Genomic DNA, 16,163 nt, shown 5'->3' with positions numbered 1-16,163 from the left:
TGCGCTCTTCAGATTGAGTAAAGCAGGCCAATGCAACTGTTAAACATTAGAGGGCTGCTGCACATAAGGATACCCAGCCTGATTTTAGAGCTAATCAGTAGAGGCGAGCATGTCTCAGGAGTACTTCGTTGCAAACTTCATCCAGGTGCACACTGGGTAAAGTATCAATGCAGGAAATGCCTGTCTTGAAATAAGAAGGGCAGAAATTGTTGTACCAAACTAGGGGGGTAATTCTGTGCCATAAAAATGACTGAATATGGCTACATAGCTGTTCCTGATGTTGACGTCTTCGCATAGCCTGTGACCGTTACCAGGAATAGTTCAGGCACAAAAAAATCACCCGTGTATACAAACTCACAGCACAGCTCTAAGGTGAGCTCGTCCATCCAACTGAGAAGCACAAGGGTATTCTTCTCATTACTTTTAGCCACCTTGATAGACTGCTAATAGCCATTGAAAAGGCCTGAAGCGCTCCTGAATGAACAAAAAAAATAGTAAATCACTGTCATTTATATAAATGGTCACCACGTGCCGTATGTACAATGCTGGAAATGGGTCCCTTAACATCTGTTAGATCGAAGAAGACGCGTAAGACCTACCTTTCCTAGGTTCCCCCCATCCCGCAGCGCGAAGAAAGAATTATCTTTATGGTCTGGGTCTACGATCTAGGGAGACTGAATCATTTTTTAAAGGTTCAACACTATACTCTTTGCCAGGAGGTCGTGTCCTAATGCTGAGTGGCCCGCGCAAGTTCCGGCGTGGGTCAGGATCTGAGCACTATTATACCAAAACTTGGAATGACTGCTTGTCTCCGGAGTATCTCTTCGAAAGGACCTCTGATCCCAAATCCACCCAGGTAGTCTAGAAATATAATGCCGTTTGAGTGTCCATATTGCTTCGATGTGATTACCATCAAACATAAGGACTGGGCTCGCCATGTTTTCCGCGATTTGATGCCGTATGCTTGTCTATCAAGGAACTGTTCAACTCCATCCAAGCTCTACGAGAGTCGGCACCAGTGGTTTCATCACATGCGTGGGGTACATCAGGGGATGGCCGCAGCTCAGAATGGCTTCACCTGCCCATTATGTCAGATCAGTGTTCAACCACCGGCTTCTTTTGAGAAACATGTTGGTCGACACCTGGAGGAACTGGCACTATTTGTCTTGCCTCTGACGGAGCCTAGTGAGGAGGCCAACTCGGAAGCGTCATCACGGGCCGCATCTGCCATTGCAGCAGGGGATGATAGTAATCAGAGTATCAGGTCGGGCGGGATTGAATCCGATATTGGGCCCGTAGCAGCCCTAGGGTTGCTAGCGGGGTCGCCCCGCAAGACACACAGAGTCTGGTGAGTGAACATTTTGGTCGTGAACTCGACGAGCTCATTTTCGCGGGCGAGGGAGAGGAGCAGTATTCGGAGCGTTTTCGGGGCGTAGATGTCGCCACTGCATATAGCTATACAAATCCTCGGGAGCGTTTCGAACAGTCCTCAGTCGCCCGGCTAAGCTATGATAACAGAGTTTCTGGGGAAGGTCCAGCAGAAGGTCAACCTAGGCTTTCGCGTCGACTGGGCGGGTCTGACATCTCTTCCACGAATCAAGCCATATCATTTTAAGAACTGATACCTGAGAACCACGCATGGGCGGCACAATCCAAAAGACGACCAGGCCCTCTCCTGTATATGATTCCTACGTTTCAAATCAACACCAATCAGCCGACTATAGCTCTGATTTATCGCTGGAGGACAACAGTGGCCGTCCTTGTAAACCTACCTACACTTCACGTAATCGCGTCGCCTCCCCACCAAAAGACACTAGAGTTTCAGAAGAAAGGCAGGGAATCGAAGCCAAACCTCCAACCGATGCTGATACCCCGCCTGAAGAAATTTTAAAGCCTGCCCGGGATAAATTTCCTGAAGTACATAATCTTAGAGATGTGCTCAAGAAGGGAATTCCTCCCGGAGCACGATGGACCAAGATTAATCGCCGATTTGTCAACCCTGCTGCATTGGAGGCTGGCCACGAGTAGTTCGAGGAACGTCCTGATTACGTCATCGTTCTGCGAGTCTTATCCAAGGAAGAGATTCAATCGTATGCGTTGAAAACGCAGGACATCAGACGTCGTATGTGTGCTATTTATAAAAGGATCAAGTGAACAAGAGCTCACCTAGACATAGATGCTCGGTATCAGGAATATCTCGAAGAACGACGCAGGCACGGTGACCAATGCGAGCTGTTGCCATGACGTAGTCTGCTCCCCTTCTGGCTAGAAATGGGTCAGCAGTCTATTCAGATATTACTATCTCCATAACAGTAATCTCAATCAGAGCTATTCGACATTTCCATTAAAGCCGTTATCGTAAAAGAAAAGGATGTTGGGCCGGTGGGGGAGATGGGCACGTCCTTGATAGCATTGGCCATTTGCCAGCTGCCTTTTGGGAGTGTTTGGAAGGATTCATGAGTTTTTGGCTTTGGCAGCCACCCTGACCCCGGGTGGCCAGAAAAAAGATACCAAGCCAAACCGATGGGACGCTGTAAACGAGATATGACTGTAGGTAATTTAGCAGGTAATCATATCATCACGTCAGATACTTTGTTACAAAGGGCCAATGAAGTGTAAAAAGAAGTGGGCTGTAGGTAGGTAAGTAATCTGTACTGTATCTTCTCAATCTGCTCCTGGTCGTTACGATAATCCCCAGGTTCTCAATCTGGTTGGCTGCTAGAGATGCGTCCAAGGGCGAATAATGCGGCTACTAAATCCTGTGATTCCTGTCGACCCTTAGGTTGATAAGGAACTTAGTGTTCGTGGATTGAGGCTTGATAAAGTAAGCGGTTCGGCGACTTCGCACATAATCCGATTGCATACTTTCAAAACCGCATTGGTTCGATAATCTAGATGAAATATATACTATCGGCTGTAATGAACATGAAGCCACATGGGTCATACGATGTCGTGTGAGGGAGAGAATCCAAATATATGGAAACATGCAGAAATCAATTCAATTGGACAGGCGGTATAATTTATCAATAAATATGATATTTCTCATGTAAGTATAGGAAATCCCAAGTTTCACAGAGGAGGATAGTGTCGCTTTCCCCAGTAGTTTGTATGTAGTAGTGATTTCCAAGCTAGGTCGCGCGCCACGGCGTCCGATCGGCCCGGTCGGGACATACTCTCCGTCCACTTGAATCCCTCCAGACCAGTATATGCCTGCTCATGAGAGGTTTCATTAGTAATGGACAATAACTAGGGGGTTAATCAGATCCTCGAAACAATGTTGCATAAGCTTCAGCCCATGGGCTTCGGACGACCGATGCCGCCGTTATTGGAAATCCCCTTCCGGAGACTCTCTGCCTGACTGGTAAGAAGATGAACGGATTTGATAAGGGACACGCTTAGAAAAATATATAGCTTGATTGAAGCCCAGTGCTACGTAGGAAGAAAGTAAAAAAGGAACACAAAGCTACTGCACCATTTTATCATATTTAAGTTTCCCCTACCATCAGTTGCAGTTGTTGTACAAGAAGATTCTTGCACTTACGCACCATGCCTAGCAAGCTCCGTGACAATGTGTCTCGCGTGAAAAAGTTCAATCCATTGGGCATATTGACATTTATTGGGCTACGTGCGGCCGATTCTCTTTTCCAGTACGCTCTGCTTCAGCGAGGCTGGGCATCCAGCTTGATCGAGCTCGTCGGTGCTACAGCCGTGAATCGCAACCTCATTGTTCATGACTCGACGGGTCAACTGCACCCTTATTATGCTATTATTTCATACATGGCTTTCGGTAGCAGTGTGAAGCAGATTTTGAACGCCCTGCTCGTCTTGGAACAAGAAATGTCACCATCATCAGCAATTGTCATTGCGTTCTTCAACACTGTATGCAACTCGCTGAATACTATCCTATCGGTCTGGGTGGTTACGGCACAGGCGCCGGGCCGGCTAAGCTTCTCTGGCATTCTTCAGTATCGACTTTTGCTTGCTGGTGTCGGGTTATACATGGGCGGTATTCTTGTAGAGGCCGCCTCGGAACTACAAAGACGATCCTTTAAGAAAGATCCCACCAACAAAGGAAAGCCGTATGCTGGCGGATTATTCTCTGCAGCAAGACATATCAACTACGGCGCTTACACGATTTGGCGAGCCGCGTATGCATTCACCTCGGGTGGCTGGGCATGGGGGATTGCCGTCTTCTCGTTCATCTTCTACGACTTCGCGACTCGGGGTGTTCCAGTTCTTGACAAATATCTTCTGGATAGGGTGAGTCGCTATGTCTATGGCTGGTTATGAGAGACAAACTAATTCGAATCAAAGTATGGTGAACAGTGGCAGGCAATCAAGGACCGCGTTCCGTATCGTCTGATTCCTGGCATTTACTGAGATGAAAAGTCTGTCCTTTACTTTCGATGGTGCCCGGACCGGTTGATTACTATAAGCTCCCCCGGATTCCCCTCAATTCAATCCGATGAGGGCTATTCTATCACTTCTATCACCAGAAAAGGAGGTGGGGTTTTGACGGTGAACCAGGATAATGTACTCAGAAGAGTCATGCTGTGTTAATAGGAGTATATACAGAAGCATATTTTAATTAAAGCTTCCTTCTTAACAACTAAACTAGTTGTAAAGATGGGTGGCGTACACTATGGATTTTACTGTCAAGTGGATGGCTATGCCTTCTAAGGTGTGGGCGGCTGCTATCTGGAGATAGCACACTGAAGGATCCACTGCGATCGATACAATGCCTTTTCATTCCGAGGTTCTGTCTTCATAGACTCACAACTATCTTCTGCCTGTGGCTGTCTCTGTAGCCATCCTATACCGCGAAAATCCTGTTGGGATCAGCCCCCTCAATGAATTTGCACCTACAAGCAAGCTCCGTCCGGCCCCGTCAGCTGCTTGGCTATCAGTGCCACTGCATTACCCCTCCCTGTCCACCCCTGCTGTCTAGTATAGATAATCTAGGTAGTATTCAACTTGGCTCTACATACTTAATCAGATCATATTAGTTGCAGAGTCCTGATCTGCTAGCATGGCTATGAAATTAGGGAATTTAGGGTATACCTATTAGGGTTAGGCTGAGAGGGATCCTGGCATGGAATTAGATAGTGCTAGGGCCCCTAGAGGGCAGAGGGGGCCTATAGGGTAGTTCAGACTAGGGTTATAGTAGTTAGGATGTAGTGATATATATCTCTACTGTTTAGGTATACCTCTAGTACAGGAGCTACCATACGGCCCATACCTAGTAGAAACTATCTTATAAACCTTAAAGCTAGGGAATTACAGCCCAGTCTAGCGTGCAGCCTAGATCATAGTGTATAGCAGGCATTAATCCCAGGGGCCTGGGGGCTAGTGTAGCAGGCAGGTCACCTAGCTCAACAGCAGCGCAGGCGAAATCCTGACAGGGGCATGCTGATTGTGCTACCATACCAGTGGATTAGGACACAGTGGCAGTGGCAGGGACTATAGGAGGCCAGCAGCTATGATATACTAAATAATATGCAGCTCATCCCCCTGTGATAGCAGGGGCAGGGGTCTGGGGGTGATGTGGCCACGGGGGAGGGGGCTGTGATTCTGTGAAATGCCCGCCAAAAGCAGCTAATGGGGGCGGTGGATCCCTGTACATAGGAAGGGATGAAGAAGGGTGGACGCCCCTCAATTTGGCTATCTTCATAAATCGACACGAATGCCTCAAGATTCTTCTCGGTGCCCAGGCCAACTGCGAACATATCACTAGTGACAGCAGCTCAACACTACATTTTGCGGCAGAGAATGCAGATCTCAAGACAATGCAGTCGTTAGTTCGACATTCCTTGTACCTTCATTTCCGCATTGATAGCGAACGGCAGGAGGATGGCCTTACAGCTTACGAACTTGTGGAGGAGAGGACCGGCAATTGATATCTCTTAAAGTTATTTCAGTGTGCATGATGTGTTCCCGAGCTTGCACTTCGGCGTGTCCCATTATTGGTACTAAATTAGGGCCGTACTGCACCTCAAGTTGCGGGCGTTGTTGAGTTGAATGTGCAAGCAAACCGGAAGTTAGGGTTATACGCGCCCTAAACGATTATATTAAAACCGGTATCTGGTCTTTGATTCTCTTTTACAATTAACTTTTGTGCACTGCAATGGGAGATAGTGGCCTTAGGCGTGAGCTTTGTAGAATATTGTACTTTTAAGTGTATCAAAAAATCTATACAAATCAGGTTCTATGAGATGCAAATTGGAGGGTCCGACCTTTGGAACTTGGGCCGGGCCATTTCGAGTAATCACAACCTTCAATCACAACTACAGCACGTCCACTAAAAGAGCGTTACTGCTTCTCGTGGACCTCCTCGGTTTCCTGGCCACTGTCACTGCTGAGGCCAAGCTCCTTCCTCTCAGGCATGCCATGGTCGTTGGTATCCAAGCCCAGCTCGCGAGACTGTTGGATGATCTGGTCGAAGCTGAGCTTCGGCATGTCGTGGGCGACCCTGAACGGCATCTTCCCTTCGATATGGGCTTTGGCGTAGATGATGTCGACCTCCTCAATCTCACGGCCGGCGGTCTCAACATAGAAGAAGTAGCCGAATATCAAACCGACAAAGTTAAATAGTGCGAAGAAGAGATAAACACCCCATGGGCTCTGGCCAGCGAAAAGCGGTGTGAACATGACCACGGCAAAGTTACAGATCCAGTTGGTACAGGTTGATGCCGCCGCGCCCACGGTGCGGGTACGGAGGGGGTTGATCTCTGGTGGGTAGATCCAGGGTAGTGGCAAGAGAGTGAATGCAAAGAAAGTGATGAAGAGAAAGATGCCAACAGCAGCACCCTTAGAATTCTCCTCGGTTTCCTTGATTAGGCAAGCGAACGTAATAACGAAGCTAAGCCCCTGGCCTAGAAAACCAATTAAGTATAGTTTTCGACGGCCGACTTTTTCAATCATGAAAAAGGACGGGATAGTGGCAAGGGCGTAAACAGTCGCGAATACTCCGCCCATGATTAGCGACAGATATTTTTCCATATGCAGGTTCTCTTGGAAGAGCAATGTCGAGTAGTAGATAGCAGCGTTACAGCCAGTAAACTGCTGGAAGAACTGACCAGAGCACCCGATAAGAAGGCGCTGGAATTCCTGGGTTTTGCCAAATGTGAATACTAACTTCCAGTTTGACTGCACGCTCGTTGAGGCTTCCATGTCCGTTTTCAAGAGGTTGTAGTCGTGAAGTACTTCATCGGAATCAGGGGATGCGCCCTTGAGTTTACCGAGAACTTCACAAGCCTCCTTGTCAAGTCCTCTCATTACAAACCACGATGGGGAATCCGGGAGCATCAAGGCACCGGTGGCCACAACCAGAGCGAAAAGGATCTGGAGCGCCACAGGGAATCGCCACTGGACAGAATCCGCGGCGTGCGAGATGCCGAAGACAACCCAGTAGGCAATAAACGTGCCACCGGCGATCATCGCTCCCTCAAAACAGACTAGGAAGCCACGATTGTGAGCGCCGGAGCATTCCGATTGCCAGACCGGGATCGTGGCCGTGTTCATGCCATTTCCAATGCCCGATACCACACGGCCAATGACGAACTGGCCAACTTCCCAATTACCAGTGAAGCAGACCGTTGTAATCAGGGCGCCAACGATCAGGACACTGGCTCCCATGAAGATCAGACGAGTGCGGCCTAGTCTGTTGCCAAAGAACATGGAGAATAACGCGCCGAAGAAACAGCCAATCTCATAGCAGGATGTGACAGCACCGCGGATGACATCGACGTAGTGTTTCTGCGCCCCAGTCGGATTGTCGGGCATTTTGAGGATTGGAAAGGAGTTAACAAACTCGTCGCCGTTGAGAAGGCCTGCCATCATGCCCTGATTGTAGCCAAAGAGAGAGAAACCCATGACAGCGGCAAAGGTGACGCTCAACCGGAGCGACCGACCACTCAAGCCGCTGGTAGTCGTCCACATGTTGATGGCAGGAACAAAGAGCCGTCAGTTTGTGGGGGTGGAGTTGGGGTAAAAGAAAGCTGGGGAAAAAGTAGTAAGGAAGGAAGGAGTACGTGGAAGCAGAAATATTCGCGGTCTTATAGCAATACTGACTTCTACTGCAACCTTAGTCGGACCCCAAAACAGCAAGTTCAGCGACCCTTCCCGAGGGGAAGACGCACCAAGGATCCCGTTCCCTTGGCACTTGGCGGAACCAATTGGCACTTTGGTACTCTGCAGATCGCCTGGAGCGTGTGTGTGGATGACTAATTTTGAGGCCGCTAGGGCCTGATTTCCAGTATCCAGTGTAGGTTTAGCATATGGCTAAATTTCTACTTGACATTCTACCGTTATTTCCTCTCCGTAATAATGGATTCACGGGAGCCTGCCCCTCTTTGGACTTAGGCCTTCGGTGGTTTCGCTCTCTGGCGCGCATGCTTGTTGTCCTACGACCTTCATATGCTTACAGATCCATTCAGACCTTTCATCCATCTTTCTTTCTCATTTTCCTTGTTCCCTCTGCTAGCTCCCTGTAGTCATCGCAATCATCGCATACTCTCCTCCCCTTTGCGACATGATGTCATATTATGCATACTTGCATTCTACTATACAGTTTGCATCTGGAGCTGCCAAGGACTTAGTCGCCCCAGTATGACGTCGCAAACTTTTTGCTTAGTTCCCAAATTCAACGCCGGTTCGAATGCGCCCGGCTACTTACGAACCTTCGGGCCAATGACATGAAAATCCCTTGTGGCGAAACACAAGGGGAAATTTCGCTTAAGTGTCTCTTTGTGTCAAGCCACCCGCCACGCGGTCAGGTCGGTCCGCGCCCCAGGGCTCACAGCGGGACTCCTCATATCCGGGGCTGACCATCTGCACGTGGTATACCGTCGTTTCAGGGGATCACCGGCCCGGGTCATCTCGGCTTACCTTCCAAACTGCCCCCATCGCCTCGAGGGGGTTAGGTGGGGTACTCCGTATGGCCCACATCCTTCCTTAACTATATCTGTCGAGGCGTAATGGTTTAGCCTTTTTCAGGTGAGAGAGGCAGAAGTGACGTCACTGCCTTTTCCTGACCTTTTTTTGATGTGCGCTGGTGTGCTCGGAGGCTTGTGGAACGGTTCATTGGAATGAAAGTCTAGGGGCTTTGACATAATGTCTTTACGAGTCCAAGAGGTGGCCGTGCTTGGTACTCTGCAATCTTTTAGTTGTTTGCTGTATCAGCTTCTGTTTGCGAAGGCCAAATTCCAAAGGCTACTGGAGAGAATCCTCTGTTTCAACATGAATACCAGGAGCGAAGAGAAAAGGCGCACAAAGCGGTGGATGACCTACTGGTAATTTGACAATGAGATCAGAATTTGAATGTGGGGATGGTGCGGTAGTACCTCAGAAAAGGAAACGGGATACGTAAGTGGCTTCAGATATGTTATGGGTCAGTCCAGGGCAGTTTTGTCGCCTGGTGTTAGAACCATGGCCCGGCGGAGTGAAGATCGGCCAGCAGCCAATCTACTCAGTGCATTCAACAGATTAATGCTTTCACACCGACACTTTCAGGTGCCAACTGAGAGAAAGCAATCATCACTTATTATTGGGTTGCCAGCACTACCAACCTATTCAATGATCTCTAGCTTACTAAATAATGACTAAGTGAAGTCGAACCTCACCACTGGCTAATGTATCCAGCAATACCGCCATTGGGTCCCCCGCTCCCCCTCCCACCAAAACAATGAGTGTATGCAGCTCTCCGGACTGCAATCGCTTTCCTGAAGGCAGAGGAACGCCAGGTGTAGGCAGAAGAGAGAGAAAGGCAGGCAGAAGTATGCTAAACGCAGGAAGCCGAGCTGAGAAGATAGACAGAGGAGACCGAGAGGCAGGAGAGAGAACGCCACCATCCAATGAGTTTCGGAGAGTTCATCTGATTTTGGCATGATCGTCTTTGGCGGCGGCTGAGAGCCGAAGCTCCTTCTCGCTCCTTAATGGTACCTTCTCCCGTCCTACAGGAAAATACAGGAAAATACAACCCTGTACGACTGCATCCGTTGCTCAGTTATCAGACCCGACCTGTAATTGACGCCATTAACGATATCCAAGCATCATCGCAGAACCGCGTAGCTGAATGACCAAATCACTGCCATGTCTCTTCAATGGTTAAAGAACAAGTTTCGTCAGTTTAGCACACGCCTGTGTGGACAAGACTTTGATTTCTCATGTCAAGTTGGGGCTCCAAGTTCAAAACATGCCAACGACAAAGCCTATATCCGAGCAGCCGACAATATCAACTGCATGAGATTTTCTCCGGTTCCAAGTATGCTACGTGTGCCGAAAGGACTCACGAATGTTGGCTGTGCGCATGGGCTGGCAGATCAAAGACCGCCCATCATGGCTCGAGATCAACTCATGTGACCAGGCGGAAGGGTTCGGCGGGCAGATTCTCACCGCCAAAATATTCGCCAATCAGATTACGCCAAAGACCCTCTACCACGAAATCGCGTCCTCCGTTTAGTATGCAGCACAACACGACAACTTGGACTTGGAACACTTCAAGGGAGATTCTCCCCCATCCGGGAAGGGATCTAACATGCTCCACTCACGCATCCGTCCGCTAACCCGCCGCCAACCGGCATCTTCCATCTCCACTGAGTCTGCCCCTCCCCTCGACTTCCACGATGAAGACAACAGCAACGACGACTCCTCCGCTGAAGACATATTCTCTGCCTTCCTCTCCCATCTTTTCCCCGACGACGCGCCCTCCTTCCATGGAGACCCCGGCCAGCGCCTCCTGTACACCTCACCGCGCTACGGCGACCTCGAGATCATGGTGCCCTCCTACCCGGGCCAGAGCGAGCGCCGCTCGACGGAGATCGCCGTCGGCCTGCCGTCAGAAGATGGCAGCGTGAACACAGTCGACGAGGGCCGCAAGCTGTTTGCACATTTCCTCTGGAGCGCTGCGATGGTGGTTGCCGAAGGCGTGGAAAAGGCCGACACCCTCGCCGCGCGCGGCGAGCTCGACGCCGACACGGCCATGTGGACGGTGCGCGGCGAGCGCGTGCTGGAACTCGGCGCTGGCGCTGCGTTGCCTTCTGTTATCTGTGCGCGTGCGCACGCTGCTGCTGTCACCATCACTGATCACCCGTCGTCGCCTGCATTAACCGGCGCTATCGACTTTAACATTCGACGTAATCTGGCGACGACAGAAACTAAAGTCACGAGCCACCCGCATAAATGGGGCACGCTGGAATCGGACCCGTGGGCCGTCGCGCACCGCGGCACCTTCACCCGCATCATCGCGGCTGACTGCTACTGGGTGCGCTCGCAGCATGAGAACCTGGTGCGCACGATGAATTGGTTCCTGGCGCCGGGCGGGATGGTCTGGGTCGTGGCGGGGTTCCACACGGGGCGCGCGATTGTAGCGTGGTTCTTCGAGACGGCCGTGCAGAATGGATTGGAGATCGAGCGCATCCACGAGCGGGATCTTATTGCCACCAGCGAGGATGGGGGCGAGGTGCGGCGTGAGTGGATGCCCGAGCGTGAAGGCGAGGGGCCGGAGAATCGGCGGAGATGGTGTGTGGTTGCTCTTTTACGAAGGAGAGAGTAGCATCAGACTGTACGGAGTACAGTCTTTTGTTTCTTGCATAGATGTGGTTCCCATGACTGATGAATATATGATCTTCCATACCAAATACTTATACTTTATCTAGACACGCTAAAAGCACACCGTATAAACCTCCTGCCCCTCCCCCCCAACCCGAAACCGCGCATACTCAACCGTCCCATACACAACCAATCTATCCTCGTTCTGGGCCTGATCGCCCCGCGTAAACCACGCAACAAGCTCCTACTCAGTCCAAAATGCACCTGTCAATAACAGCAAACCCACCCTTCCAGACGGGCCGCCGCAAAATACCAGGGTACCGCTCGCACACGCGCCTCTCACCCTGGATGACCGTCTCCGAAGCGACACCGCATCAAACGTCCCCTTGTCCAGCGCAACGTCGAACCCCCCCGCCGCAAGCCCGAAGATGAGGTCGTAGAAGGGCGACGGGAAGGGTGGCTATATGACCGATGAGGAAGAGGAGCAGCTGTCCAAGGGCATGGTCCCACTGGCGGATCTGCTCAATGCGAACGCAGACCAAAATAACGTGAGTGCTACTTCCTATTCAAGTTGTAATGATCCCGTACTGATGTCTCTCTCCTAGGCAAGCCACGGTTTTCCGTGGACTGCGACCTGCCTGTGGTATGAGATGCCCTGCAGCAAGCCACGGTATTGCATAAACTAGGCGACTTCATGCCCTATAGAAAGCCATAGATTGACTGCATACCTTTTCCTACAAGGGCACTTTGGCATCCCTTATTTGGAGACTGTGATAGCCCTTACTCGGTAGACAAGTAGCACAAATTTATCAACCCATACCATCTCTTGTGCGTCCTACAAAATTAGGTCATAAGTTTCTAAATGCCTAGCGATCTGGGGCCTGGTTATAATTAAGATCCTAAAAAGACGTGCTAGGATATATATAACTGGGGACTGCTCGGACTCTAACTTCTGAGACGTGCTCAGAGGTATTTATATAACCATGTTGGCTGGGCAACAAACCGATCTTTGCTTGTGGACTTGATCATTAGAAATTACGAAACTCCGCTTCGCTCATATAGCTGGTGCTGGTAGTACAGCGAAGATAATAAAACCTTTCCCTCATCACTAATGCGGTTCCTAATTATGTCGTGGGAATCACTATCAGGTCACCATCCTCAGGCTTGCTGCTGTGTCAGCGTGCTGGTAACCTGTACACACACACACACACAATTCATTAACACCCGGCGGCTAAGCTAATAGGGCAGCCATTGCTACTCTACTAATACATGTCCTAATATATGCTGTGTCTCCTTAAAGCACATACATGAATACTCTCAGTATATGTTATCTTAGCTAAAGAAATTTATCTTTTACATGTTCAACGATCTTTAGGTCGAACCCTGATGTCATGAAAGCAACACTGGAGACTCTCGCTACCCCCTCCCGCTTAAGATCCGAGAACATAGCAGTGTTTCACCCACACTCCATAACCAGTTGTTAAGAAGCCTAGGTAACAGGCTAGTTCACAAAACGCTGCACTACTTATCGTTTGATCAAAGACACTGTGAGTACCACTCTGAGCAAAGGTAGAAGACTGTTAGTATTGGAGGTGATTTCAATTTTGTCAACAGTTCATAAACTTACGGTTCTGCACTTGACAACTGGAAGGTGGGACACATTGAGTAGGTCCAGTCCAACCTTGACCACCACATTGTCCCCATTTCGTCTGTTGAGGCTGGGTAGAGGTAGTAGTTGTTGTAGACGGAGCGGATGATGTCGCTGTGCCTGTGCCTGAAACGGCACGAAGTCTAAAAGCTCTACATCCAAGCGCAGGGACAGACTGAGAAATAGTCCCAGTAGCTCCTGAAACCGTGCCAACAGCCGCTCCAAGCAGCATAGAATCTCCCTTTGAGAGACCGGTGGAGTAGCTTTGGGCAGTTGCGTTATAAAGCCAGGAAGGATGTGTAGAAGCACCGTCACTGAGAATAGTTCGTGCCTGGCTGTCACTTAGCCTTGAAGCCCACAAATCCCTGATTTCGAACTGAGATGCAGGGACACTCGAAGAACCAAATACGTCGGAAAGAGTGGCCGAGACTGTCGTGCTAGAGCCTCCAGTGTTAAGTAATACAAAAACTATATCGTTAATTGAGCTTCCAGTGGTAGATGCCAGTGGGCCACTCCACAGCTGAACGTTATTGCGTGTCCAACGGTAGGTCGCTGCAACTCCCAGTGGATCTTGATTGACAGCAATAATTGCCGGATTAGCAAGGATGGAATAGTCGCTCGGCGTTAACTTAGACATGTCGTTTCCCATAATTAGTGGGCTTTTCGAGACGGCCCCTTGAACAAGGAAAAGAAAAAATTAGTAAAACTGCTAAAACTCGACAGATCGAAATAGGACCGGGTTGTCATACACATGCTAAAATGTGCAACATATTCAGAATCAGACATCCCCCCATTGCCTACCTCCAGCATATCCATGTCGTTCCAGCCGCCTTTGGCTGAATAGGATGAGATCGCAGCTTGCATTGACACGATCTTGATCACAGAACAATCATATCCACCGTAATTTGGGCTATATACTCAGATCAGACCGGGGGGCACGAGCAAGCCAAAAGGGCAGAGCTGCTTACACTTGACATGCTGAGGAATCTCCATTAAAGTTATCGGAGATATCGCCCGTGATCCTCCAGGAATTACCCACGGATGGGCCCCAGATCCAGGGCTGGTCTTGACCCCAATTACAGATGGAATAGAGGATGTTACGGCCAGTTGCTGCGAGTGCCCGTTCCATAGCTGCGTACCTGCATAGTAGATCAATGTATCAGATAGTACTTTCAAATCGCTTTTTAACGAAATTCGAGAAAAGAGAAGTTCTTCTTACCGAGCGGAACTTGCTGCCTGCGTTCCAGCCTTACCCTCATTGCAGCAATTGTCATATTTCAGATAATCCACCCCCCATCTGGCGAAAGTTTGCGCGTCGATTGTTTCATAACCCAAGCTGCCGGGGTATCCTGCACACTTTTCACGTAGATGAATGAGTAACTTTACTGTCATATTTGAAGAGACAAGAACAATATATCTGAAAGCCACTTTTGGGAGGGAGTGTTTCTTACCGTTTTTGTTCCGGCGCTGGAATAGATTCCAAAGCCAAAGCCATCCGCATGAAGTTGCTCGCCCAGATAGCTCATTCCGTTTGGGAACTTGGTGGCATCTGGAATGAGAACTCCATTCGATCCACGACTAGAAGACCAACAATCATCCAAAACAATGTAGTGATAACCCAGATCCTTCAGGCCAGTGTGTTTAATAACACGTGCAGTGGAGAGGATCAGACTCTGGCTGAGGCCGCAACCAAAAGCATTCCAGTCATCTGTAGGCGGAAGAGGCGTAAGCGTTAATCTTACAGCATACCGAAATCTTCCGGTTTGTATGCCAATATATCTCTCAGCATAGCAGAAAACGTACTCCATCCCATCTGAGGTGTCACGGCCAGGCTATTGTTGAGCGCCGTGGCAAGCTGGACGAGGAATAACATTCCCCCTAAGAGAACCGAGAAACTCATCGTATTGAACATGACACGCAAGCCTTCAAGGGAAAAGTGAGGTTAGTGATTTTCGATAGAAGAATAATTAGGGTGGACATCCCTACGATGATAATGATCAAAGAACAACAACTGAGTTTTTGAATTGATAGAGGGTTGTCGCCCCGATTCTAGATATAGAAAAGAGTAGTTCATAAAGGTCCCTTTAGAACCATTAGGGACATCGCTAGAAGGCAATGACCAACAAGTATATAATCACTCTCGGTTAAAAGAGGACTACAATGTAAAATCCATCTCGGATAAAAGGGGACTACTTTTCTATAATAAACTTATGTGCATTGCAGTTCATTTGAACAATAATCCCTGTAATATCGGCAGTTCGCGTTTGGTGGTGAGCCGACTGCTTTGGGAGATCGTGTAACCCATCGATACAGCGGCCCGTTGTGCCTAAAGGCTTGCCTCATGTTTTACCTCTGAGACATGATTAGTTCTTGAGATCCCAAAAACCTTGAGGTGCAGTTCAGTTATGGGCCTGAGTGTCACAAGCTAGGATCTCTGTGAGTATCTTCACTGGTATATCCACTGCTGGTAGTGGTAGTTCTACAAATTGTGAACTTGGATAAGATCCCGTCTGGTGCGGAAGAATACAGGGTAATAGAGTTTACATGTAAACTAAGGTTTCTCCAGGACCACCGTTACCCCAACTTACGTAGATTCAGCCTATTCAATGCCTGGGTTCTTAATGTGATACGGGGCTGTACATATATAGTCAGCGGAGTGCGTCGAAACCCAGACCAAGTCTGCCCGATCTTTTAGATCGCATCTGTAGTCATGGCTCAGCGTCACCGGAATCCATTGCACAATCTGTACGATTATGCAACTCCACAGTTGGTGGCTGGGCCGCCCGCAACATATGCAGCAGCCCAACGCATGCCTAAGAGGTATGACTATGGTGAGCATTAAACGTCCTCCAAGTTCCATCTACGCCAAGCCACTGACAAGAGATAGCCATCGTGGGCGCAGGTGCGGCGGTTGCGTTCTGGCCAGCAAGCTCTCCGAGGATCCGCATGTTTCCGTTCTGCTTCTAGA

The 16,163-nt window shown here is 49.3% G+C and overlaps 3 protein-coding genes across 3 annotated transcripts; 2 read left to right on the top strand and 1 right to left on the bottom strand.

The window, feature by feature from the left end:
• Window positions 1-3,546: 3,546 nt before the first annotated feature.
• ALT_9022 (uncharacterized protein) lies at window positions 3,547-4,380 on the top strand (the record flags this gene model as incomplete). Its single annotated transcript, XM_033563851.2, has 2 exons — window positions 3,547-4,260; window positions 4,315-4,380. 2 exons carry the CDS (start codon window positions 3,547-3,549, stop codon window positions 4,378-4,380), a joined length of 780 nt encoding a protein of 259 aa, XP_033419742.2.
• A 1,929-nt stretch (window positions 4,381-6,309) lies between these two features.
• On the bottom strand, window positions 6,310-7,938 carry mfsA (glucose-inactivated glycerol proton symporter STL1; the record flags this gene model as incomplete). The annotated part of the gene is made up of 1 exon (XM_033563850.2): window positions 6,310-7,938. The coding sequence occupies one exon, from the start codon at window positions 7,936-7,938 to the stop codon at window positions 6,310-6,312; it is 1,629 nt and encodes a 542-aa protein (XP_033419741.1).
• Window positions 7,939-10,534: 2,596 nt separating this feature from the next.
• On the top strand, window positions 10,535-11,551 carry ALT_9020 (putative nicotinamide N-methyltransferase; the record flags this gene model as incomplete). Its single annotated transcript, XM_033563849.1, has 1 exon — window positions 10,535-11,551. The coding sequence occupies one exon, from the start codon at window positions 10,535-10,537 to the stop codon at window positions 11,549-11,551; it is 1,017 nt and encodes a 338-aa protein (XP_033419740.1).
• Between the last annotated feature and the right edge of the window lie 4,612 nt (window positions 11,552-16,163).

Source organism: Aspergillus lentulus (assembly GCF_001445615.1).
Source record: "Aspergillus lentulus DNA, contig: Alt16, strain: IFM 54703, whole genome shotgun sequence".
Taxonomy (NCBI): Eukaryota; Fungi; Ascomycota; class Eurotiomycetes; order Eurotiales; family Aspergillaceae; genus Aspergillus; species Aspergillus lentulus.
The sequence above is the reverse complement of the archived record's forward strand: the minus strand, read 5'-3'. Positions and strand labels throughout refer to the sequence as shown.